This window comes from Salmo salar, chromosome ssa22 (assembly GCF_905237065.1).
Source record: "Salmo salar chromosome ssa22, Ssal_v3.1, whole genome shotgun sequence".
Lineage (NCBI taxonomy): Eukaryota > Metazoa > Chordata > Actinopteri > Salmoniformes > Salmonidae > Salmo > Salmo salar.
Window position 1 is genome coordinate 19367383 of NC_059463.1, and position 27304 is coordinate 19394686.

Consider the following 27304-nt stretch of genomic DNA (forward strand, 5'->3'; position numbering starts at 1 on the left):
ATTTACTAGAGCTGGCTGCCCGGCCAAACAGCAATCAGGGGAGAAGGGCCTTGGTCAGGGAGGTGAACAAGAACCCGATCGTCACTCTGACATAGCTCCAGAATTCCTCTGTGGAGATGTGAGAACCTTTCCAGAAGGACAACCATCTCTACAGCAGTCCACAAAACGGGTCATTATGGTAGAGTGGCAAGACGGAAGCCACTCCTCAGTAAAAGGCACATGACAGCCCGCTTGGAGTTTGCCAAAAGGCACCTAAAGGACTCTCAGACCATGATGAACAAGATTCTCTGGTCTGATGAAGCCAAGATTGAACTCTTTGGCCTGAATGCTGAGCGTCACTTCTGGAGGAAACCTGGCAACATCCATACAGTGAAGCATGGTGGTGGCAGCATCATGCTGTGGGGATGTTTTTCAGCGTCAGGGACTGGGAGACTAGTCAGGATCGAGGGAAAGATGAAAGGAGCAAAGTACAGAGAGAGCCGGAGTGCTCAGGTCCTCAGACTGGGGTGAAGGTTCGCCTTCCAACAGGACAACGATCCTAAGCACACAGCCAAGACAGGAGTGGCTTCAGGACAAGTCTCTGAATGTCCTTGAGTGGCCCAGCCCGATCGAACATCTCTGCAGACCTGAAAATAGCTGTGCAGCAACGCTCGCCATCCAACCTGACAGAGCTTGAGAGGATCTGCAGAGAAGAATGGGAGAAAGTCCCCAAATACAGGTGTGCCAAGCTTGTAGCATCATACCCAAGAAGACTCAAGGCTGTAATTGCTGGCAAAGGTGCTTCAAATAAGTACTGAGTAAAGGGTCTGAATACTTATGCAAATGTGATATTTCAGTTTTTATACATTTGCAAAAAATTCTACAAACCTGTTTTTACTTTGTCATTATGGGGTATTGTGTGTAGATTGATGAGGGGGGAAAAAACGATTTTAATACTTTTCAGAATAAGGCTGTAACGTAACAATATGTAGAAAAAGGCAATGGATCTGAGTGATTTTCTAATTTCACTGTATATTTTGTTATACGTTTTTATTTTATTTAACTAGGCAAGTCAGTTAAGAAAAAAAATCTTATTTACAATGACGGCCTACCCCGGCCAAACATGGACGACGCTGGGCCAATCGTGCACCGCCCTATGGGACTCCCAATCATGGCCGGATGTGATACAGCCTGGATTCGATCCAGGGACTGTAGTGACACCTCTTGCACTGAGATGCAGTGCCTTAGACTGCTGGCACGCTCGGGAGCCCCACTGTCATTCTTAGACAAGTCCGTTTTAAAACTTCAGGGCCTGGCCATCCTCCACTCCCACCTCACCTCAGTTGATCCTGGTTGTAGAAGTCGTTAAATGCTTTAGGAGGATAGGAGCTGGGTCATGTTTAACGCCGGGGTCGTTGGCTGACTTGTGGCTATGAGGGTGAGAACCTCAAAAGTCCTAAGGCCAGGACTTGGCTACACTAGACTAGAGCAGGCCAAGTCTTTCAGTATTTTGTTGAAAGCCAGGCATGAATTACCTTGCTAAGTACATTGGGCTGTGGTCTTGATCATGCTGACTAATGTTAAACAAGCCTGCTCATTTAGATAAACAGTGCCATGCAGTGGAATGCACCATTCCTGAGTTTCAGCAGAGGGATATATTTATAGCGTTCGCCACACTCAGATTTATCCTAGCTTTCAAAATGTGTTTTTGGACTGTTAAATTGACCACGTAGATAATTGAGGATATTTCTTTAAAAAAAAAAAAAAAAAATGTCTAAAAGAAAATCAGCCCTTACACACGCTTACTTTTTAATCTCTAGATGTGTTTGCTGAGTTGGACTTTTTTTCTGCCCCCTAGCCTTCAACTCTTGTTTCGCTGCTATGGTATGGCAGGCTCTGGAGAGCATTATCTCCTGTCATTGGGGCGTAACCCCACCCCCTCTACTCGTGACTGTAGAGGAGAAGGAAACGGTGGCATTATCACCGGCTGCTCATACAGTAGGTGTTAAAACACAGTGAAAGTTATCTGATCAGATAACAAGAAAATGAAGCACAGTAAAGAGAACACAATTCTGAAGTTGCGTAAACACTCCCTTGGCCTATCGGTATACTGGGAATAGACACACACACACAGTTTGTTTGTTATTGTGGCCCCCCGGCACCAGTACAGCAGGTTTTGTTCTCAAATGTGACCTTCTTCTTTCTTCACTCTACTCTAAATGGACAACAGCAAACAATGACATGCTTTACATTTCTGTAGTATCATATACCACTATAGCACGAGCCTGTTCTTACTCATGGAACCTGTTTCAGGGGGCATGACAGCAGCCTTCCTCTCTGAGTTGTTGTTTTATTGGTTATTTGTAATGAGGAGCCCTCCAGTTAGGCCTAAGCTTCATTATCCTCCGTTTGTACCAACCGGGGCCTTGTTAAAGGCTGGCGCTGATTTTCTGTGGAAGATTACTGCTGCGGTCGGTGTTGCTCGCTGCCCTGCGGCGGTGTTCTCAGCTATATTCGTAGCCTCGGCCCAGCCTGGCGGAGAAAACCCTGGGATTTTTCACTTTGCTTCAGTATAATGAGGTAATTGCCTCCTGTAGCAGGGACAGCAATTTTGCAATCTGGCACAATGGTGGCAGGAGGCCCCAGCCAATGATCAGCCCACCACCCTGTCAGAGCTTTGCCTGCGGGGCACACGCTACCATTTATCTCCTCACACACACCTACTGTAGAGAGAAACTTATCTCCACAGACACTGGGAGAGGGAGCTAAAGAGCAGGATATGTGTTGGAATAGAGAGGTAAAAGGGGAGGTAGAAATCTGGAAAGAGAGGAAGATGTGCAACACGTGGGACCTGGGACTGTTTGAAGAACGCCTTTTTTTTATTATCATTCCAATTTTCTCTCAAGTCTGATGGGTTCGTTTAACCTCGTACCCTGTGGCAACCTGTAGTGAAAGTGTGTTGGAAAGAGCAGTTCACCCAGACCCAGTTTAGAGCAAAGCGGTCTGCTGAGGCTGTGCAGGCTGCCTGCCACCAAAGGAAGCAGCAGGAATGTGGTGCGTCAGGTGAATCTGTCCCCAGACTCTGGGAACAAGCAGCCATCTCTCCACAGGCTAGTGAAACATTCCTAGCCCATCTCTCATGTCTGGAGGCAGCTAGGGCTGAGGGCTCCTTTTGTCTCAGAGCAGACCTCACTAAAACACTGCTTTCCATAGTAGACTGCAGTCCCCACTGTCTTTTGACAAGAAGTAGGAGGTTAAACGTGTGTGTGTGTGTGTGTGTGTGTGTGTGTGTATGCCCATTTGTTTGTGAGAGACATTTTATTTATGAGTGTATTTGGCTCACAGGATTTTCTACAGTTTGATGAACTCTGTCTGGCTATTAGTAATCTCTCGTGGACAGATCTATGTAAACATAACTGATAGGCTACCGTAGAATCTGTCACCATCCTTTGCGAGGGTGAAGACTTCGCAAACCAGAAATCTCCATCTCTAACACGCTTATCACCAGAACCCTAATCAAGCGTCTGACCAAATTACGCACAATTTTATTTCTGGGTTAACCGAGAATAGGCTACTAGTAACACTATCTCTGAACAAATCACTATTTAATGTTAATCACCGTGCCAGTGAAGTGGTGGCTATTTAATGCATGGTCACTCTAAACTGAAAATTGACTTGTACACAGATTGATGGCTGTGGGCTACATTGTGTAAACCAGGGATGGGCAACTTTGAAGGGGGTGGGGGCCACAAAAAATCTGAAGTCATCATGAGGCCGCAGGTGCTTGCGGGTCTGCATACCCGCAAGTGCAAAGTTAATTGTGTGTAATTATACACATTTTGCCATGGGGCATAGAGAAAATGTTGCAGTTTTAAAGCAGGTTTGTTGCAATTGTACACATTTTGCCATAGGGTGGCAAGAAATGTTTGCAGTTTTAATTATATCTGAGTGAGACTGACTAACAAAATCAATGCTGGCCCCCCGGCCAGTAATTCGACAGCTGCCCGCTAGACTAATTTACCAATGTAAAAAATTTTAGCTGACATGGTCTAATTGAGTGTTTATCAGACACTTAGATAACAAAAACTGATGATGCACAACCACATTGTGAAATTGCACCTTGTATTCTATTTTAACTTGCAACAGTGAGTTGAGACCCAGACTGAGTTTCAAATATTATTATTTCGATTTTTTTGATAATTTTTTTGGTTGATCTGAGAGCCGCCAGTTGCGTGTCCCTGGTGTAAACCAAGCCAGACACAATATTGATTGGGAACCCCTGAAACAGAACTAAAATGGGAATACAGGGTTGTCACAATGTTATAGGGAGGTGGCGCAGTTGAAAAAACACATGAAATGGAGGTTCTGCTGGTGAGTGTGTCAACAAGACTAATCAGCATGTTTTGTTCCTCAGAAATCTTGGCCACAACAAGTTGACAGCCATTGATGTCGAAGTCTTCTCAAATCTCCAAAACCTACGAGAGCTGTAAGTACCTCAGACCTCTCTGTCTCTGTCTATGTGTGTGTTCATCTTTTCTCAACCAGGAGTTCCCCTTGGCTGTGTGTGTGTGGGGACTGGGCTCAGCCTTTTCAATGGCTGTCATTCAGAACAGAATAGGATCGATTGGCAAGCAGACAACTAATCTATGAATGCATTGGGGCGGCAGGTAGCCTAGCGGTTAGAGCGTTGGGCCAGTAACCGAAAGGTTTCTGGATCGAATTCCAGAGCTGACAAGGTAAAAATCTGTCGTTCTGCCCCTGAACAAGGAAGTTAGCCCACTGTTCCCAGGTAGGCCGTCATTTTAAATAAGAATTTGTTCTTAGTTCTTAACTGACTTGCCTAGTTAAAGTTAAATAAAGGTAACAAAAAAAAAAATGCTAACAAAAAAAAATGCATCTCCTCACAATGTGCTTCACCTTCACTTCCTATTGTGTGTGTGTGCGTGCGCATGTCTGTCTGGCTGTGTGTCTATGCAGTGTTGTGTGTTTAGGCTAATAAAATGCTTTCTTTTAGCGATAGACCTTACTGGACAGTACCCTGAACAAACTCTGCAGTAGATCGGCATCTCACACAATCACTTACACTCACCGTATTAGTCAGGCCCCTTACTGATATATGGTACAGCAGTCTTCATTAACATTTATTCTCAGTCACATGCACTATACATTATCTTATCCTTGGATGTATTGTTGTGAAATTAGTCCAATTGAGGATGTTAAGCTTTCTCCATCACCTGACACCACGCAGGCTGAAACCTGTCTTGTGAATATCTGATACGCTCAAGAGGGTCTATCTCAACCCAGGCATGGAGGGCACAGACACTGACACCTGTCAGAGCCCAAGCACACACACTAGCCTGACACCGCTTCACCCATCCATGTTTTTACCCGAAAGCAATTCAGTTGTTTATGAATGATTCAGATGCACTCTGGCACCATGTGGATCCGCTTCCTTATTAGACTACGACACTATGAGGAAACCTCATGTCCTCAAGTTCACTTCCAAATACAACTTGGTCAGCCAATTCACTGCAGTGTTCTCTCAATACAGTGTTCTGTTACTTTCTCCTTTCCATCCATTCTGTCCTCTTAACATCACTGCTTCTATGTTTCCCTCAGGCGCCTGGACCATAATGAGCTGACGTCCATCCCTGATCTAGGACCGGCTGTGTCTAAAATCACTTCCCTCTACCTGTGAGTACACATTTCATTTACCACCATGGCGATGTCAAGCTGGCATCACACTGTCCAACACTGAATTGTCAATGTTTGTTAGAGTGCAAGTTTAGTTATGACCAAGAATACTAGTGAGACACTGTTTCTAGTTGAATTGCTGTGCTATGACGGCAGTATGCTGTAACGCTGACCGTGCGGAGCATTAAGAAAGTTCTCCAGAGTTCTATCCTGTTTAAAGTTGTGAAACTCTGCCTGGGGGGACTGCCTATGCTGGCATCTCACAGGAGATTTACTGCCCTATTTGGGAAGAGCTGCTGTGTGTGTGTGTGCTGTGTGTCACAGCTGTGAGCCTAGTGCCCCCTTGACAGACAGACACACAATTGTGACACTGTCCTGCTTGCTTGGCCTACAGAGTAAGTAAGTACTTGTTGTTTTCCCGACAGTTCACCTCTCATGGTGGCTAAGGAACATTCAATCATCTCACTCAACCTCAAACAGGAGAGAAAGCCCATAGGTTCTGTCTTAACCGTTACCATTAAAGACAATTTGCAGCCTCTTTGTCTGTTGGTATAACACCCACTTCAATGCGCTCACTCGTGGTTGTAACAGTCCAGCAGGTTCCTGGGAAACTGACCATCACTATGCATCACTTTCAGTGTTTGTAATAGTCATACCTACCTCTCTCTATGTATCATCCGTCGGCCCCTCAAAATAGGCTGTGTAGTGTTCTCACTGTAACTCTCTCTAAGCACTTTCTGTCAGATTGTGACAAAGTTCTAATTCGGCGATATGTGAATCCTCCTGTCAAACATTAGGATACAGTTGAAGTCGGCAGTTTACATACACTTTGGTTGGAGTCATTAAAACTCGTTTTTCAACCACTCCACAAATTTCTTGTTAACAAACTATAGTTTTGGCAAGTCGGTTAGGACATCTACTTTGTGCATGACACAAGTCATTTTTCCAACAATTGTTTACAGACAGATTATTTCACTTATAATTCACTGTATCACAATTCCAGTGGGTCAGAAATTTACATACACTAAGTTGACTGTGCCTTTAAACATCTTGGAAAATTCCAGAACATTATGTCATGGTTTTAGAAGCTTCTGATAGGCTAATTGACATAATTTGAGTCAATTGGAGGTGTACCTGTAGATGTATTTCAAGACCTATCTTCAAACTCTGTGCCTCTTTGCTTGACATCATGGGAAAATCAAAAGAAATCAGCCAAGACCTCAGAAAAGAAATTGTAGACCTCCACAAGTCTGGTTCATCCTTGGGAGCAATTTTAAAATGCCTGAAGGTACCACGTTCATCTGTACAAACAATAGTACGCAAGTATAAACACCATGGGACCATGCAGCCGTCACACCGCTCAGGAAGGAGATGCGTTCTGTCTCCTAGAGATGAACGTACTTTGGTGCGAAAAGTGCAAATCAATCCCAGAACAACAGCAAAGGACCTTGTGAAGATGCTGGAGGATACAGGTACAAAGGTATCTATATCCACAGTAAAATGAGTCTTTATATCGACATAACCTGAAAGGCCTCTCAGCAAGGAAGAAGCCACTGCTCCAAAACCGCCATAAAAATGCCAGACTATGGTTTGCAACTGCACATGGGGACAAAGATTGTACTTTTTGGAGAAATGTCCTCTGGTCTGAAATGTCCTCTGCCCATAATGAGCATCATTATGTTTGGAGGAAAAAGGGGGAGGCTTGCAAGCCCGAAGAACACTATCCCAACCTTGAAGCACGGGGGTGGCAGCATCATGTTGTGGTGGTGCTTTGCTGCAGGAGGGACTGGTGCACTTCACAAAATAGATGGCATCATGAGGGAGGAAAATTAGGTGGATATATTGAAGCAACATATTAAGACGTCAGTCAGGAGGTAATGGGTCTTCGAAATGGACAATGACCCCAAGCATACTTCCAAAGTTGTGGCAAAATGGCTTAAGGACAACAAAGTCAAGGTATTGGAGTGGCCATCACAAAGCCCTGACCTCAATCCTATAGAACATTTGTGGGCAGAACTGAAAAAGCGTGTGCGAGCAAGGAAGCCTACAAACCAGACTGTTACACCAGCTCTGTCAGGAGGAATGGGCCAAAATACACCCAACTTATTGTGGGAAGCTTGTGGAAGGCTACCCAAAACGTTTGACCCAAGTTAAACAATTTAAAGGCAATGCTACCAAATACTAATTGACTGTATGTAAACTTCTGACCCACTGGGAATGTGATGAAATACATTTAAAGCTGAAATAAATCATTCTCTCTGCTGTTATTCTGACATGTCACATTCTTAAAATAAATTGGTGATCTTACCTGACCTAAGACAGGGAATTTTTACTATAATTAAATGTCAGGAATGGTGAAAAACGGAGTTCAAATTTATTTAGCTGAGGTGTATGTAAACTTCTGACTTCAACTGTATGTTGGAGGTTGAGTTTGAAGAAGAAAAATCTGCTTCTTTTTCTGTAAGTTTTCATTGCCTCTTAAAGTATTCTGCTTGATTCTAGGTCACTGTTAAGCCTCAACAAGGTTTTCAGTTAGGCTATGTGTTTGAAGTGACTGCTAGTTCAGGAGACTGCGGTTCGTAGCTCTACTCTCTGCTCGGGACAAGCTTCTTTTTTTGGCCTGATTCTCAGCCTGTTGCTATGGGAAGCTCAGTGCATGATGGGAAGAGGTATATCTTTCCAAAGCTGCAGAGCTGAAAGGAGTAGAACTTGCAGCTGGAGCTGTCACTCACAGGGCTTACTGTAAAAAGGTGACAGGAAGGGTTGGGGGATAGGAAAAGGGCTGGCTCAGGATGACATCACTGTTCGAGGTGGGAAGTACTGGAGCTCAGGTTATGCCCACAAGTAACCCCACCTCACTAGCTCCCTGTCTGCTCCCCCCCCCCACCTTGTGTTCTGTTTGTTAGGCAGATCCTGGCTGGATGGAAGTGGGGACTAAATTCCTCTGCCCGTGGTGGAGAGCGACAGGAATGCTGTCAGACAGCAGTGCTGTGTGAGACTACAGCCGCGGGGGGGGAGGGTGCTAGAACAGAGGGTTGTCTGTCACCATCCCCTGACCTGCGCTGGCTTCTCTCTGGCCTGAGAGGAGAGGAAGAGCTGATGGCCACAGTGAGACCAGCCTCTGTGCTCCACTCTTATGTTAGCCCTTCAACCAGCTGGCCTCCTCTCCTCCAGCAGGGTTTCTGAAGCAGCGTGTGGTGATTCTCTCTGACAAGACCAGGCACTTTCTTGTTTTCTCTTTGTCTCGCTACCTCTCTTTCCCCATATCACTCGTTCTCTCTCCCACACACCCAACAGTTCTTTTGATCCTCTAACTTGTGGAGTTCATCATGCAGATCAGCCAGTCAGAGCGGCCCTAACCAGCTAATCTGTGTTGCCGCGGGGCTTTGGCTTGGATTAATCACTGCTCTCAGATCAGCCAGTCAGATCAGCCATGGCCCCACCCCAGCCTGAGGCTCCCACACTCCCACAATGCACCTGGCATCCTGCTCTCCCAGAATGCAGCAGGGCTCCCACGCTCCAACAATGCCACAGCAGGCCACCAAACCCCCATAGAATCACATGGGCCAGGGGAGAGTGAGACTTCTCCATTGTCCGGCATCTGCCCTTCCAACTTCAAAGAGAGGTGTCAAAACAACTCCATGAAAATCACATGGTTAATGGGATGAAATGATTTAAAATAACTGTTCTATTGTCTTCATTCCCAACATCAAAACGAGGTAGAATCCACAAAGATCACAGTGGAAATGGGAGAATGGGCAGTAGTGTAAATGCTTTTATTATCAGCACCCTCAACATCAAAAGCGGTGTCAAAACCGACCCTAGGAAAATCAAATGGCTAAATGGATGATGTGATTTGGAATAAAGGGATCTGTTGAATGTACCCCAGACATCAAAGAGAGGGGGAAAGCCAACCCCCAAAATTGCATTGGCAATGAGATATTCAGTTTTATTAACAAACGTATTGTCTGCATCCCCCAACATCAAACACAGCCCCCGTCCCAGTCCCCACCTCGCCCATCCTCTGAGTGTCACACAGCTGGACTATTCTGGCTGTGGGAGTTGAGGAGAGTAAGAATGAGGAACTGTACTTGGAGGGAGAAGAGAGGGGAAGGGAGAGCGGGACATTGTAGTCAGCATCTGAGAGACAGAGATCCAGGCCAGCCTCGCCCTCCTGCTTGAGCCAAGACTGCCTAGTTTTTCCCAGCAAGGGTCAGCAGCTGTTGACCCTTCCTCACCCTCCCTCCTCACCCCTCCCTCCCTCTTCAGTAGAGCCTCAGTTCTCCCCCTGTCAGTCAGTCTCCCTAAGCCCTCCTCTCTGTCTCTGGGCTTCCCAGGGGCTTCATGCAGGTCAGGGAGGAGAGGGAGGGCCTGAGACTCATCCTAAACCCTTTTCACCACTGTTTATCCAGGTGGGCTCTGGGCTGCTGTGGGACTCCACTCCCCTCATGGCCCAGAGTAAAGGGTCTACAGAGAGTCTTACTTGACCATCTGTGTGTGTTTTGCTGCAGTTTGACTGCCGGAACACCTGTCTGGAAACACCAGAGGACAAACGTCCAATTTTACCAAACACTGTTTGATGCTGGGTCTGGGAGTCTACTCTAAATGAGGTTCCTTGTGTCGTTTTACTCATGGCATGGGCTTTATTTGAAGTCAAATGTTATGTTGATTTCAGTTAGTGAAGAGACTAGGAATGGAACTGACCCTGATCCTCTTGAGGAGAAAGGAATTCGAGGCAGGGATCAGCAGTTCCTGACATGTGTGCGTGCTGTTGGGTTCAGGTCACATGGAGGGTTGTGTGTGGCGTGTCAGAGAAGGGGGTCAGTAACACTAGCCGTAGTGTCAGGGAGGTGCTACCCGGGCTGGGGGTGTATACCGTATTTTAGTATAGAACGATGTTGATGCATGTACAGGTTGGGGTTTTTACGTTACCTTGTATGACAGTATATCAATGTTTGGTTTGTTAATTGTGTTACGCTACTACGCCGTGTGTAATGTCCGTTTTTATAGTTTGCTCTGTTTGCTACTTACGTTGTCTCTCTCTCTCCCTCCCTCCTTCCACACACACCAAGCCCCACCCTGTCACACATGGAAAGCAGGTTTTACTCTACCACGAGTCACAACTACTTGCAGTTCACATGCAGTGACAGTCTGCATGGTCAATGCTGCAGATGCAACAAGATGTTGGTGAAAACTATGCTGCTTTCCACTTTGCTGAATATAATTTCTTTAAAATTTAAATGTAACCTTTAACTAGGCATGTCCGTTAAGAACAAATTCAAATTTACAATGAAGGCCAAACCCGGACGACGCTGGGCCAATTGTGTCCGCCCTATGGGACTCCCAATCTCGGCTGGATGTGATACAGCCTGGATTCGAACCAGGGACTGTAATGATGCCTCTTGCACTGAGATACAGTGCCTTAGACCGCTGCGCCACTCGGGAGCCCAAAATTACCCTATTAGTTTGTGTATCTTACGGTCTGCAAACAGCTAGTTTCTCTTAGCAAGTTGTGGCAAAAATAAATTGTCAGCCGTTAATGCTAATCCCCAGCTAGGTAACTTATGAGCTAGCTAAATGTACTTAGTCCGAGCAAAGTTAGCTAGCTAACACAGCCTGATACCAGTGCTAGTGTAGGCCTAAATTAGCATGTTGTTTTTACAACGGTAGATATAGTCTAAAGCAGAGAAGAATAGGGAAAGAGCGCATATTTTAGCCACATCAAAGCTATATCAAGTAAGAGAAGGCATTTAACCTCACTAGGATAGGGGGCAGCATTCGGAAGTATGGATGAAACGCGTGCCCAGAGTAAACTGCCTGCTACTCAGGCCCAGAAGCTAGGATATGCATATAATTAGTAGATTTGGATAGAAACCACTCTGAAGTTTCTAGAACTGTTTGAATGATGTCTGTGAGTATAACAGAACTCATATGGCAGGCGAAAACCTGAGAAAAATCCAACCAGGAAGTGGGAAATCTGAGGTTTGTAGTTTTTCAAGTGGTTGCCAATCCAATATACAGTGTAAATTTGGTCAGATTGCACTTCCTAAGGATTCCACTAGATGTCAAGTCTTTAGAACGTTGTTTGAGGCTTCTATTGTGAAAGGGGAGTGAATAAGACCAGTCACAGTAACCGCCTCAGCTGAAAGCCTTTAGTTGTTGATCGCGCACAGCTGTGAGCGCAAGCTCCGTTCCCTTTCCTTTCTAAAGGAATTGTCCGGTTGGAATATTATTGAAGATTTATGATAAAAACATCATAAAGATTGATTATATACATCGTTTGACATGTTTCTACGAACTGTAATGGAACTTTTTTGACTTTTTGTCTGGACTTAGTGCCCGCGCCTTGTGCATTTGGAATGGTGAACTAAACACGCAAACAAAAAGGAGGTATTTGGACATAAAGATGAACTTTATTGAACAAAACAAACATTTATTGTGGAACTGAGATTCCTGGGAGTGCATTCTGATGACGATCATCAAAGGTAAGTGAATATTTATAACACTATTTCTGACTTTTGTTGACTCCACAACATGGCGGGTATCTGTATGGCCTGTTTTGCTGGCTGAGCGCTGTGCTCAGATTATCGCATGGTGTGCTTTCACCGTAAAGCTTTTTGAAATTTGACACAGCTGTTGCATTAAGGAGAAGTTTATCTATAATGTAACAACTAATTAGGGTCCATTGGAAAACACTGACCAACACTTTGGCTCCTACCCTGTCACAATAACCCCTCCCTGGCTTTTTCATTTGTTGTCATGTCAAACAACACGGTATTCAAAGTGCCCACTATATTCCAACTTTTGGTTGACGTTTTACTGATCAGTATAAAACAGAATGGACAAAGCTCCATTTCAAAACACTTAATGTGTATGTTGCCACCCTAGGGTCATGCACTACTTTTATTATTCACAAAAGAGAAAATACTGTCAAATACAGTCAAAAGTGCATAAAATATTGTGATGTGACATTTTGGCCATATTGCCCCGCCTTACTGTGGTATGTGTATCATTGAGCACAGGCTTTCATCCCTGCTCAGGTAGCACTGGCCTTCACTGGCTCCACCTGCAATGGCAGGCTGAGGAAGAGTCAACCATTTGGACAACCTAAAATAAGTCTGTTTCCTGTCTGTGTCTGTGTGGATTTGTCTGTGTTTTGTATCTGTCTGTTCACGTGTTTATGTGTGCATAGGTCTATATACATCTGTGTGTTTTGTGTGTGTGTGTGTGTGTGTGTGTGTGTGTGGCGCAGGGGAGGTCTGTATGCACATGTGTGTGTCTTTGTTATTTGCCCCTGTGCCAGTACTGGGCATAGGTACACAGGGGCAAGTGACTGGGATTCCTGTGCAGCTCTGTCCCTGTCCATCTGTCTGTCTGCAGGCTGTAGCTCAGAGGTGGATTTTTCCCATTCCTTCCAGCCAACACCAAAATAAACCACAGATGTGGAGAGAGACTGTGACCGACCATTCCTGCAGAGCAGAGAGCATGCCAAAATAAAAATGAGCTTTTTAAAAACTCTTTCTCAGGCCTCCTACTGCAGGTTTAACTGGACTGTCAGGAGGGACAGAGTTAGACAGTGCTTAAAATGTATGTCGTTTCGTATAGCCAAGTCTTCCTCCATTTGATTTGGAAGTAGTTGGTTACATTTAACACCAATAAACAAGCTATAAACATCATAGTCACAAAAAAGACCTTCTCTGATGAAGCTTTGCTTGGATCTAAGTTTGTTGTAGTAAGACACTGTGTTGCTCAGGGTTGAGTTGTCTGTTGGGTTGGGTTGGTGTCTGTTGGGTTGGTGTCTGTTGGGTTGGTGTCTGTTGGGTTGGTTAGGGTTGGTGTCTGTTGGTTAGGGTTGGGTTGGTGTCTGTTGGTTAGGGTTGGTGTCTGTTGGTTAGGGTTGGGTTGGTGTCTGGTTGGTTTGGTGTCTGTTGGTTAGGGTTGGTGTCTGTTGGTTAGGGTTGGGTTGGTGTCTGGTTGGTTTGGTGTCTGTTGGTTAGGGTTGGGTTGGTGTCTGTTGGTTAGGGTTGGTGTCTGTTGGTTAGGGTTGGGTTGGTGTCTGGTTGGTTTGGTGTCTGTTGGTTAGGGTTGGTGTCTGTTGGTTAGGGTTGGTTTGGTGTCTGTTGGTTAGGGTTGGTGTCTGTTGGTTAGGGTTGGGTTGGTGTCTGTTGGTTAGGGTTGGTGTCTGTTGGTTAGGGTTGGGTTGGTGTCTGTTGGTTAGGGTTGGTGTCTGTTGGTTAGGGTTGGGTTGGTGTCTGTTGGTTAGGGTTGGTGTCTGTTGGTTAGGGTTGGGTTGGTGTCTGTTGGTTAGGGTTGGTGTCTGTTGGTTAGGGTTGGGTTGGTGTCTGTTGGTTAGGGTTGGTGTCTGTTGGTTAGGGTTGGTGTCTGTTGGTTAGGGTTGGTGTCTGTTGGTTTGGTGTCTGTTGGTTACCTTTACTTGGGCCCAAGCGTCAGTATCAGTGTATGTTGACCTCTATGGCTTGTCAAACTCTCAATAAGAATTTGTTCTTAACTGACTTGCCTAGTTAAATAAAGGTTAAATCTTTTTTTTTGTAAGTGGCTAAAACTTTGCTCAACTTGGCTTTATCCAAGGGCTCTAAGAGAATAATTGGCTCATCAATCCAGAATGTTCCATGACTTGGCTGTTGGTGTCAGTCCGCAGGTGCCCTTGGGAGAGTTTGGAGAGGACCAGGGTTTCTTTGTAGACTCTCAAAATCCACGTTTGCCCCTGAAGCAGGGATACTCTGTGTGCTCTGTTCCTGAGTGGGTTTGGAGAAGAGGAGCGTTTGTGTGTGCTTTACTACTGCTTCTATAACAAACATCTGAAATTGGTTGATAAGACTAGAAGCTTTGTTGTTCTTCTCCTGGTGTTCCTCTCCTCAGGAGCTGAACACATCTTATCCCCTGAAGATACACTGAACAAAATATATATAAGCAACATGTACAGTTATGAGCTGAAATAAAAGATCCCAGAAATGTTCCATATGTACAAACAGCTTATCTCATTTTGTGCACAAATTTGTTTACATCCCTGTAAGTGAGCATTTCTCCTTTGCCAAGATAGTCCATCCACCTGACAGGTGTGGCATATCAATAAGTTGATTAAACAGCATCATCATTACACAGGTGCACTTTGTTTTGGGGACAATAAAAGGCCACTCTAAAATGTGCAGTTGTGTCACACAACACAATGCCACAGATGTCTGAAGTTATGAGGGAATGTGCAATTGGCATGCTGACTGCAGGAATGTCCAACAGAGCTTTTGCCAAAGAATTGGATGTTCATTTCACTACCATATGCTGCCTCCAACGTTGTTTTAGAGAATTTGGCAGTACATCCAACCAGCCTCACAACAGCAGACCACGCCAGCCCAGGACCTCCACATCCAGCTTTTTCACCTACAGGATCATCTGGGGGGGGGGGTCTAAGGAGTATTTTGGTTTGTAATAAAACTATGATTGGCTGGGCCTGGCTCCCCAGTGGCTATGCCCCTGCCCAGTCATGTAAAATGCATAGATTAGAGCCTAATGAATTTATTTGAATTCACTGATTTCCTTATATGAACTGTAACTCCGTAAATCTTTGAAATTGTGGCATGTTGTGTTCATATTTTTGTTCAGTATAGTTTTCTCCTAACAGTTTTGTTGTTTTTCTTCCAGACACCACAATAAGATCCGCACCATCGATGGGAGGCGGATGAGAGACCTGATCTCCGTGGAAACACTGGACCTGAGCAACAATGACATCACAGAAGTCAGAGTTCAAGGTTTCCCCGCAGGTCTCCAGATCAAAGACCTGTAAGATCATCCTCTTAGCTCTCATGTCAAACCTTCTCTCCACGTTTCTCCTGTAGGAAATAAGAAGCGCTGTACCAACGTTATCAGGCTAGGTCTAATTCTTGTCCATTTGAGGATCCCTGACGATGTGCTATTTTTGTCTTCCAGGTACCTGAGCAACAACAAGATACAGTTCCTGGAGGCCGGTGCTCTGGACCAGCTCTCCTCGACCCTGCAGGTTCTGAGACTGAGCCGGAACCGGATCTCCCAGGTCCCTGTCAAAGGCTTCCAGCTGCCCAAGCTCACCCAGCTGTGAGTACTGTGCCATACCACCCCCACAGACACCTCTCAGCTCACTGAAAAACATGTTTGTAAACTCTCCCTATTCGCCTTCTAGCCTATCCTCAACCACCATGAGATAAACAACCAAACTGACCCTGGGCCAGTTGTTAAAGAGAGAGTGTAAAGTCCCCACGCAGACATTGGAGGGAAAAGAACATAGGAAAGTTGGAAAAATCTATGGAGGCTAACTCGTTTGACACAGTCCCATTTGTTGAGGAGAGTGTGAACCTCTCCCCTCCAGTGTAGCAGCATTGGTAACATCAGACCGATACCATGGCTGGTTTTTGTCCACTGTCCTGTGCCCATGATAGTCTAGCGCTCTCCTCTCTCAGAGCCCTGCTTTCTGTCATTGTCTTCCCCTCCCCTGCAGCATGGGGCTAGGGCTGACCCATCCATACCTCAACACTCCCACTCTGGGGAGAAAAGACACATGTAACGGGAGTCTCCTCCATTGTAGACATGGCTCCCTTCTCTCCACAGCCCTCCCAGTTTTATCAGGTGGGTATTGTTCCAACAGGTGTTCCCGGTGACACTGTATCTGAGAATGCTAGTGGCAACATGGAGGACACACAAAGACGCTGTGTGGATGTTTATTGTTCTGCTGTGCTCCTGGGCTGTGATGTTAAAGCTCACACGCCAGGGGCACCGATCCACTGGTACAAAGCTATCGCAGAACTCTTTTGATACAGAAGGCAAAGGGCTTTTTATCTCGCAGGGTCATTTGTATTTTTCCCTTTGCGTGTCCCAGTGAGATTACTCTAAGTACATTCAGAGGTTAACTGTTTACAGTCCATTCTCAACAGAAGTGGTCCTATTTTAGTTTGAGAAGTGAATGCAGATGCCCTGCCCTACAAGTCGGTGCTGTTTCAATGTTTTTTTTTTTACTCAGTCGCTCCTCTAGTTAACCCTAGCATTGATAATGAAGGTTTGGGATCATGTTGGGGTGCCCAGGTCAGAACGTGACCCTAGTCTGTAAACCCTCTCCTCAGCTGTCAGGGGTACACATCGCTGGCCACAGGTGGAATAGATACCACCCGTGGAATGCCACTTATGTTTTTGTGGGGCCGGATGGTGCTAGTGTTACTTCAGGGTTTTGTGACCTACCTGAAGGTCTCTCTCTCTGTCTCTCTGTCTGTGTTGTCCCGTCCTCCAGTGAGCTGAACAGGAACCGTGTGAGGCAGGTGGAGGGGCTGACCTTCCAGGGCCTGGCCAGTCTGGAGGTCCTCAAGCTGCAGAGGAACAACATCAGCAAGCTCACCGACGGAGCCTTCTGGGGCCTGGCCAAGATGAAAGTGCTGTGAGTAACATACTGCTCCTAACTCCCTGCCTGGCCTTGAGGACTAATTCAGATCAGTTGCTCTCAAGAACTTGTAGGACCACTTTCTCCTACTCCACTCATAGGAGTTTCCACTCTTAACAATTGTTTCACAAGCAGCTCTATTCTTATGAGCTAAACCATAAAAATGTGATTGGACAACCTGTAATGTCCTTTCTCTTGTTTGATACCAAACTACATTACCCCTAATGCCTAGTCTGAACCTGTTTATGTGACCAACTCCTCCCCTGCAGTCACCTGGACTACAACAGCCTGAGGGAAGTGAACAGTGGCTCTCTGTACGGCCTGTCCTCTTTGCTGCAGCTCTTCCTCAGCAACAATTCCATCTCCCACATCAACCCAGATGGCTGGAGGTTCTGCCAAAGGCTACGGGAACTGTGAGTATTCTGAGTGCCACATCAGAAACCTCCAAACCCAGGTTAACCATAGCACTAAAAACCTCCCAACACCTAAAACCAAAGCAGCAAACACCTCCCAACCCTTGTAACTATAGAAACCAGCCCTACCTCATCCCCTAGCCTTCAGCTCCGGACCACAAGGTCTTACCCACAGCCTCCAACCATCAACCCCCTGTCTCATCTCGTTGTTCCCCTACCACAACCTATACCTGAACCTGTTCCCCGTCGCGCCCCTCCGTTTACCTTCACCAGAGCTACACGAGTCACTTAGCGTTCAATACCACACGATAAGCCTGTTTATCCCATAATAAGCGGTAGGATTGACAGTACTTAAGCCCTCTCTGTATTCCCATCTCTCAGTCAGGTTGGTAAAGAGCGCGTAACCCTCTGTTGGTATGGATACAGGGTAATTGCAGGGGGATCTCCCTGTCTAATGAAGGAGATATTATTACTACGACGACCTGTGGTTGTTTGACATACTTTAACCACTGTACTACTGTGGAGCTCAGCTCTGATCAGGCGTCGCTAACTGTACCATAAGGCTGTCTGTCAGGCTCCTGTGTGTCTGTGTCACTGTGTGTGTGTGTGTGTGTAGAGAGACAGATTGCTCTGTGTATCTGGGTTGCCGACTCACTGCACTCAGCGCGAGTCCGGGGTTATATGATTTTATTAGCGGGGCCATGATGACTGTGATATCAGAAGGATACCGGAGGATAGTGGCTCGGTTAGCCCTCTGGTGTAGCAGAGAAGCTGTCTTTATGACCTGCCTGTTATTACATTCCGGATGAGACTGCAGCCTGCCTGACGGGGCATCACAGAGACTGACCACACATGACTGCCCACCCTAGCCCTCCTCAGAGAGGCGAAGCCCAGTCACTCACACAACAGACCATTTGAACACGCTCCCTGATAAACAAGACATATTTATCACCACTGACACACCGTGTACCTACTTAGACAAGACCATAACTCTGGGAAAAGATGCCTTGAGAAGTGTCCGTTTGTCCAACCGGAAATGTACATGAATTTTAAATGGTTTGTGTCCTGACTCCTTATCAAGCATGATAGGAAACTGCTGTGGATGAACAGATATTGAGCTGACGCCACAGTGGAAAAATACATCCAGAGGCACAAAGATATTGAATAAAGCTATATAAAGTAGAGAATAATGACGTCGGGTAGGTTACCGTAGTGCTGTGCCAACTTGTCCTTCTGGCCCAAGCCTTACACCGTATGTATCTCTCTCTCCTCTCCTCCTGCAGGAATCTGTCCTACAACAACCTGACTCGTCTGGATGAGGGCAGCCTGGCGGTGCTGGGGGACCTCCACACCCTCCGTCTGGGGCACAATGCCATCAGCCACATCACCGAGGGGGCCTTCAGAGGCCTCAAGGCCCTGCGCCTCCTGTAAGTCCTCCTCCTGACTGCTCCCAGAGCACACACAACTATGGTTCCACACTGTAGATTCATCTTATGTGACTCATTTAAGAACAATACAATATTGGCATCTGCAAATGTATTCATGTGGATTCAATATAGCTTCATTAAGCCCCTCAGGAGCCATTTAGAAAGTGAGGTTTGGTGTTTAGACCATTGCTTCAAAACAGATCTAGTTTGTGTCCATGCAATATCAATGTGTATCAGTTTACCAGGTGTGCATGCGTCACTATTGTCACAGTTTCAATCTGTGAGAACTTTTATTTTGGTGCGTCTGTTTTCGTCTTCCCTCTTTGTTTGGTCGTTGGTTCCCATCGATATTGGATGCACATGTGTTCCCTGTCATTTGCCTCCCTGGAGATTCTTGCCTTTTTTAAATGGAGCAGTGAAAAGCAGTATGGGAGAGTGACTTCTTTCCCCCCCACCCTCTATACAGACTTTGAACAGGCGGAAAGAGAGGCTTCCTGAAAGCGAAGGCCTTCTACTAACGTCTTTTTGGCCCGGGATCTTCCCAGAGAGTCAGAGGAAAGAGTCAGGCCTTTGCTTTCTCACAGTGGGGTGACAAGCCAAGGCATATACAGGCCTTTCTCTGCTGGCGCAGAGGGAGCATTGGGCTGGGGGAGGCGGTTCAGCTGTGTGAGAGGCCCTCTGTTTGGCTCCCCTCTCTCAGCCGCTCTTTCTTTCTTGGTCTCTTTCTTTCTTGGTCTCTTTCTTTCCTTTCTTACTTAGTTGCTTTGTTTGGCCTGTTCGTACCCTTTCCACACATCCTCTTTTCTCTTTTTCGCTGTCTTCTTTTTACTTCCTATTCCCTTTATGCTCACCCCATTTCTTCCTCGCTCTCCTTCCCTTTCTCTCCTCCCTTCTCTCTCTCTTTCTCTCTGAGGCAGGTCTAATCTAATCAGTGAAGCGCTGGGTAGGCGAGGGCCCTGGCTGTAAGGGAGCTGAGGCTGCTTTAATTGGGTAGCGCTGCTGGCCGTAGAGGCGTGGGGCTGGAGGTTCACGGTGGGTGTGAATGCCCAGAAACGTCGAGCCTTTCAGCCGGGGGGTCAGTCCTCAGGGACCCGCGGCCACAGCCTGCATTAAGAAGGCACCGGCCTTTCACGCTCAGCCAGCCAGAAAGAATAGGAAATTGGCAGCCGAGTCCGGCCATGGAGGAAAAGGAACCGAAGGGGATTAGGGAAGGGTGGAGAGGTTGGGAGGGGCTGTGGGTGACCATCAGACTCACTGGATTTTCAGAGTTTGAAAGAAAGTCGGCACAGGGAACAAAGCATGCGATAGAGCGGCGACTAATGTCTTTGTTCGGCTGTTGTTTTTTGTTTTAAATTATTATTCAAACGGTTCCTTAGGCCCAGATGACTTCAGCCGTTCGAGGTAGCGTGTCAGGAAAGCTAATTAATTGCATTCAACATGTGTTTGGAAACTTCCCGGTGGACTCAAAGTGAAAGCTGTTGTTTTATTGAGTCTCATTCTGGCTCAGCGTGGGCATGGCTAAGGTCTTTCTTCGTACTCATTAGGCTCTGAGTCTGTGTTGGGACTGCCATACCTGCCACCACACTCAGGCGCTGACTGTCTCTGTATCCAAAGGCAATGTGTGCTCGCCAATCTCTCCATGCTGTCATGAATTATACATGCTTTTGCCTGCGTTGGGTTTTGTGCCTTCACCTCCCTCCTCACAAAGGAAAGAATGTGCTTGGCTGGCCGAGCAAAGCAGGAGAGAGGCTCGCTCTTTAGACCAGGTGCAGAGGGGTTGGGGGGTGGAGTGGTAACCCGTGACTTCCAGCCCCATCTCTGCCAAGACTACACAGTGCTTCAGCTCTGGCAGGCCTGTTTTGCTCTCCTCCTCCTCCTCTATCTTTCTTATACCTTCTTTTCTCTCTCTCTCTACAGGGAGCTGGACCATAATGACATCTCAGGCACAATAGAGGACACCAATGGGGCCTTCTCTGGACTGGACACCCTCAACAAGTTGTGAGTACCCTCCTTCTCTCATCTCCACTTCCCCCTCTCCCCAGAATCGGTCCCTTTGAGCTGGCTGACCTGCCACTGGTAGGTGATTGTATGCAGCTCTGTGGACAGCTCCTTCAGTCCAGAGTGAAGGGGTTTCTACTGCAATTCCATAGTTCCCTTCTGAGGCCTGTCCACTGCCTATAGTCTATATTGAGTTCTCCCAGACCTGGCTTCAGACAGGACCAGCTCCAGTCTATCGCTACCCTCCGGGCCCCACACGTCATTTGGAAGTATAGCACTGAGAGATGACTTTAAGAGCTGCTCTGAGTTTTATTAGGCTTTTTCATTAAGCTTGCAGATTGACATTTTATCGACAATTGGCTTGAAACTTGAAACGAGCCTGAATCTGGTTTTCATCTCGGTTAACAAACTATAAACTGCTATTGTGTCCAAGTTCAGAGGTTGTCTGTTGGTGGGAGCTGAACTGCCTTGACTTGTTGGTTAAACTATGTCAATTTGTTGGGATCTCTCGTATAACCTTTTAATCACAGCATCTAGACTCAATGTCAAATGTTAGTTAAAGGATGAAGAAACTCAACCATACCACAGTAAACAGAGTCCTAACATACTGGGGCCTAAACTATCCTATATAAAAGCTGGTGTCCAACCAAGGCCGTTCCCTGTGTGAGTGCTAGCCTATTGAAAGGGCATTTCTATTGGCCTGCTGGGGATGAGCCTCAGCAGGCCTTTCCGTCTCTAGCCCTGCTCCTCTCTCTCTGCTCCGCGGCCCTGCCTGCCTGTTGTTAGGGACTGAGAGAGGGTGAAATTGGGGGGCGGGCTCGGTCATCAACATCAAACACCACATTGGCCCGTCTCCCCGCCCCTTTTGTCCAGTGGTGTAGTGGAGCGGCCCTCCGCAGCCCAGCGCTGGCACAGTCCCTCCATCCCACCGGAAAACAACACTCACCAACCCTGGGAAAAAAACACAGAGAGGGTGGGGGGGGGACATCCGTGTCCTCCACACGCTATATGTCCCTCCCAAATCGGATTGTGAGTATCCCCACATGGGAGAACTTGTGCTCTTAGCTTGTTCTAGGTTAACAACAACCGCTATTTTCCCATTTTTGTTTTAGGAGGTAAAATATATTCATGTATTGAATGTAGATATGTTAGAGTTGGGGTGATATCATTATTGTATTTGTTCTTTCCAAAATGTGATTACTTGAAGAGTATATGATTGGAAGGAAAGGCCATGTAAATGGTAGATGTGCAAAATGATGTTGGAAATAAGAGAAGATAAATAAGTTTGATGGAAATGCAGTGACTTCCAGTGAGGCGTTGTTCTCCTCTGTACTGAGTCCTGTTGTTCAGCCCATCTCCCTGTGTAGGGTCTAGAACCACAGGGCTCTGGCTGACGTGACGGTCAGTCGAGGGCTGAGCAGAGGTGTGACATCTCTGTCGGGAGTTGACAGGTCCTGTCCATGACCAGTCATCTGCCTGGAGGCCCCCAGGACCCTGGGTCCCTGGCTGTCCTAAAGAACACCTGATGAATACCTCTTACCAAAAGGAAACCGAGATTGTTCAGTTTGGACATTTTCTGATAGAATTTAAGAAGATGCATCTGAGTCGTAGCTCATCTACCCCAATGGTAACCAAACAGATGCACTCCCAATGGTTTTTGAAACACAATTTGTATTTACATTGCACAGTGTAGATTTTCGGTGGGTCCATATAGAGGGGGAGAGTGGAGTGTAGAGGAGACGTGTTCTGATGCAGGGGTCTTAACTCTGAACCAGCCTCCTGTGTCCATCCGCTTCTCCTGGGAAGGAAGGTGGAGAGAGGAGAGGAAGGCTGGAGGGACGGAAGCGGAGGAGAGGGAGGGTAGAGTGGTGTCTTTTGAAGAGCGGGGCCAGATTAGACCCCCAGAAGGGGGCATGCTGCGTGTTCCTTGCTTGAACCGGGCCATGACAAGGCTACTTTTATTATTCTACAAGCTGTGTTGTCCCTCAGTGAGACAACCTGCTTTTCATGTGCCCCCCCCTGTCATCGCTATTAAATTCAAATAAAGATAAAAGTGGTCTTTGAAAAGCAGAGCAGGGCCGAGTCCCTCACCCTCCTAATCTCCACACAGTTCGGATTTCCAATACCTCAATCCTCTGCTCTTATCAGAAAAGCCCCACTAATTGTGCCTTTCTCTCCCTCTTCTCCTTCCCTCCCCTTACCCCATTCCTCCTCTCTTTTTCTCTTTCTGTGTCTGTTTTTTCTCCGCCCCCCCCCTCCCTCTCTCTCCCCCGTGTTCTCTCCCGTTTATCGGCGCCCTTCATGTTTGGAAATTGCAGAACTCTGTTTGGAAACAAGATCAAGTCGGTGGCCAAGAAAGCCTTCTCAGGACTGGAGGCCCTGGAGCACCTGTGAGTATCCCACAATGCACTGCGCGACCCCGAGATCGGCTGCCAAAAGTAGCTGCCTGAGAGTGCTGCTAGCAATTTAATAGCATCTTTGGAAAAGGAGAAGACGGGCAGTTTGTGGGGCCAGCTGCTTCCCTCTCGTTACAGAGGCAGCTTCAACTTTGGCCTTTTTTCCTGGTGCAGGGGAACAAAGTTATTGAGCATATGGTCAGTTTCATAGAATAAATGGAATTTATATAAGTCCCTTCACAGGCTCTGGCCATTACTTTAAACAGGCTCTGGCCATTAGGAAAAAAGTGATTGAAAAGCTGAGTATCCTTGGTGTGTGATGCCTGAATCTTTCCACCTTGTTTAAAAAAAAGCCCGTATAAATAAAGGCACATCGATCCCTGGCTGGCCGTGACACAGCTGTGTGTGTGTGTGTGTACCCATGTCCCCTTTCCATCAGTGCTGATGGGCAGCCCTCTGTTTAATGTCACAACAGGAACCTGGGAGAGAACGCCATCCGCTCCATCCAGCCAGAGGCCTTCAGCAAGATGAGGAGCCTCAGGAACCTGTGAGTCCGCGATGAGGAATACACATGCACCTTACAGTTGCAGTCATGGAATAAGTGAATTATGTTCAGATCAAAGCTAGTCTGTAAAAGAGAGTGAATAGAAGTCGTTAGCCCTAACAGTGTCCCTCTTCTCCCAGGCTCATCCAGAGTGACAGTTTCCTGTGTGACTGTCAACTCAACTGGTTCCCTGAGTGGCTGATGACCCGGGGGCTACAGACTGGCGTAGAGGCTACCTGTGCCCACCCCGAAATCCTGAAGGGTACTAGCGTCTTCCAGGCTCCACCAGAGAGATTTGTCTGTGGTGAGTAGTGTGTGTGTGGTGGGGTTTCCCTGTGGCTCAGTTGGTAGAGCATGGTGCTTGCAATGCCAGCATGGTGTGTGCAACGCCAGGGTTGTGGGTTCGATTCCCATGGGGGGCCAGTACAAAAAAATATATATAATAATAATAAAAATGCATGAAATGAATGTCATTCACAACTGTAAGTGGCTCTGGATAAGAGCGTCTGCTAAATGACTAAAATGTAAAAAAAAATGTGGGGGGAGTACAGTTGCTTTCTTTCTGACACAGTGCAGGCAGCAGCTAAGACCAGATTGTGTTTTAGATTCCAGGGTGTTTACAGTATATGTGTGTATTTGTTTATGTTTGTGTGATTTTCCTCAAATGTCTTGATGTAGTGTGTGTCTTTGTTTGAGCTGCGATGTGCTAATCCTTGTTTGTCTTTATATTTGTGTGTTTGTGTTTAAACTAGACTTTTGTATATATATCTTCTGTCACTGAGATAAAACATTTGGTTACAAAGAATAATGTTTTATCTCATTTTCTTGTCCTCCCTCTGTCTCTCCACTCCCTCCGTCACCCTCTCTCTCTCTCCCTCCTGTAGATGACCTGCCTAAGCCCCAGATCACGGTGCAGCCAGAGACCACGGTGACGGTTCTGGGTAGTGACGTGCGCCTCACGTGTACGGCAGCCAGCAGCAGCAGCTCACCTATGACCTTTGCCTGGCGCAAAGACCAGGAGCTGCTCCGCCATGCTGAGGTGGAGAACTTCGCCCACCTGCGCGCTAACCACGGGGCGGTGCACGAGGCCGGGGGGGTGATGGAGTACACCACCATTTTGCACCTGCGTCATGTGACCTTCGCCCACGAGGGTCGATACCAATGCATCATCACCAACCACTTTGGCTCCTCCTACTCCACCAAGGCCCGCCTTACTGTCAACGGTATGCTACCAGGCCCTGAAGGGTTAACGGTCTCCCAGTATGACTGGTTTATAAACCAATCTAGTTTTATTTGTCACATGCGCCGGATACAACCTTACCGTGAAATGCTTACTTACGAGCCCTAAACCAACAATGCAGTTTTAAGAAAATATTTACTAAATAAAGTAAAAAAATATAAAAAATGTAACACAATACAACAACAATAATGAGGCTATATGCAGGGGGTACCGGTACTGAGTCAATGTGGAGGCTATATGCAGGGGGTACCGGTACTGAGTCAATGTGGAGGCTATATGCAGGGGGTACCGGTACTGAGTCAATGTGGAGGCTATATGCAGGGGGTACCGGTACTGAGTCAATGTGGAGGCTATATGCAGGGGGTACAGGTTGAGTTCATTTGTACATGTACAGTAGGTAGGGATAAAGTTACTATGCATAGATAATAAACAGCCAGTAGCAGCAGTGTAAAATCAAAGATTGCATTTGTGAATGTGTGGGTGTTTGTTTTAAGGCTGACCCCATTTTTAGTTGACTGGTCGATTTGTTTGGTCGGTAGGCTATTGGTCGACTAAGATTTCTTTAGACGAGCAGCCGCATGGTGCACAAGACACCTGTCTGATTTGCGCCTGTCTCTGTGGACTAATCCATTGCGGAGGCTACGGGGATGGCACAGTCCACCACTCTAACCCAGGGGTGGGCAACTCCAGTCCTCAAGGGCCTGATTGGTGTCACAATTTTCTCCGTCCCTAGCAAACACAGCTGATTAATCAACTTGCATTCTAAACTGAAGATCATGATTAGGTGATTATTGGAGTCAGGTGTGTTAGCTGGGGCAAAACTGTGACAGCAATCAGGCCCTCAAGGACTGGAATAGCCCACCCCTGCTCTAAGACGTGATGTTGAAGTTGTATATGGTTATATTATGTAAAAATAATGGTGCAACACTAATAAATCTATCACTCTATAACAAATGCACTTTCTCCCACGTTGGATACGGCCGCTGTCCGCGGTTCTGTAACATATTCATCAGTCCGCCATAGAATTGGCGCCTTTCCCTATGTCACTATGTGCATAATAGCAAAGTTAACCATCATATTGGGACTGAGAACAATGTGGCGGAGGCAGCAGAGAAGAGGAAACCCTTGTCTTAACCTAATTGTCTAAGAAAATTGAGGAGAGAGGAAACCCCAATTTAATTAGGTCTATAATCAATCGCCTAACTGTTAAATGTGCCTGGCGTTATACATCATTCATATATACAGTGTATTCAGAAGGTATTCAGACCACTTGACTTTTTCCACATTTTGGTACGTTACAGCCTTAATCTAACATTTCTTAAAATAATAATATTTTTTCTTCATCAATCCACACACAATACCCCATAATGAAAAAGCAAAAACAGGGTTTTATAATTTTTTGCAAATGTATTAAAAATAAAAAACGATCACATTTAGTATTCAGACCCTTTATTCAGTACTTTCTTGAAGCACCTTTGGCAGCGATTACAGCCTCGTTTTATTGGGTATACCCAATAAAAACTTGGCACACCTTTACTTGTGGAGTTTCTCCCATTCTTCTCTGCAGATCCTCTCAAGCTCTGTCAGGTTGGATGGGGAGTGTCACTGCACAGCTATTTTCAGGTCTCTCCAGAGATGTTTGATCAACGTCAGGTCCGGGCTCTGGCTGGGCCACTCAAGGACATCCAGAGACTTGTCCCAAAGCCACTCCTGCGTTGTTTTGGCCGCGTGCTTAGGGTCGTTGTCCTGTTGAACCTTCGCCCAAGTCTGAGATATGAGCGCTCTGGAGCAGGTTTTCATCAAGGATCTTTCTGTACTTTGCTCCTTTCATCTTTCCCTCGATCCTGACTAGTCTCCCAGTCTCTGCCGCTGAAAAACATCCCCACAGCATGATGCTGCCACAAACATGCTTCATCGTAGGAATGGTGCCAGGTTTCCTCCAGACGTGTCGCTTGGTATTCAGGCCAAAGATTTCAATCTTGGTTTCATCAGACCAGAGAATCTTGTTTCTCATGGTCAGAGTATTTAGGTGCCTTTTGGCAACTCCAAGCAGGCTGTCATTTGCCTTTTACTGAGGAGTGGCTTCCGTCTGGCCACTACCATAAAGGCCTGATTGGTGGAGTTCTGCAGAAATGGTTGTCCTTTTGCAAGGTTCTCCCATCTCCACAGAGGAATTCTGGAGCTCTGTCAGAGTGAC

General features: G+C 46.5%; 1 protein-coding gene across 2 annotated transcripts in view; it reads left to right on the forward strand.

Annotated features, from left to right (window-relative positions):
* LOC106583032 (leucine-rich repeats and immunoglobulin-like domains protein 1) overlaps positions 1-27304 on the forward strand; it is a 53846-nt gene that overhangs the window by 11714 nt on the left and 14828 nt on the right. For both annotated transcript variants that reach the window (XM_014166781.2, XM_014166782.2), the window contains exons 2-13: positions 4394-4465; positions 5599-5673; positions 15331-15468; positions 15616-15759; positions 16943-17086; positions 17359-17502; positions 18786-18929; positions 20847-20927; positions 23246-23317; positions 23799-23870; positions 24008-24171; positions 24752-25090. In XM_014166781.2, the coding sequence (XP_014022256.1) occupies positions 4394-4465; positions 5599-5673; positions 15331-15468; positions 15616-15759; positions 16943-17086; positions 17359-17502; positions 18786-18929; positions 20847-20927; positions 23246-23317; positions 23799-23870; positions 24008-24171; positions 24752-25090 (1589 nt within the window). The remainder of the gene's footprint in view (positions 1-4393; positions 4466-5598; positions 5674-15330; positions 15469-15615; positions 15760-16942; positions 17087-17358; positions 17503-18785; positions 18930-20846; positions 20928-23245; positions 23318-23798; positions 23871-24007; positions 24172-24751; positions 25091-27304) is intronic.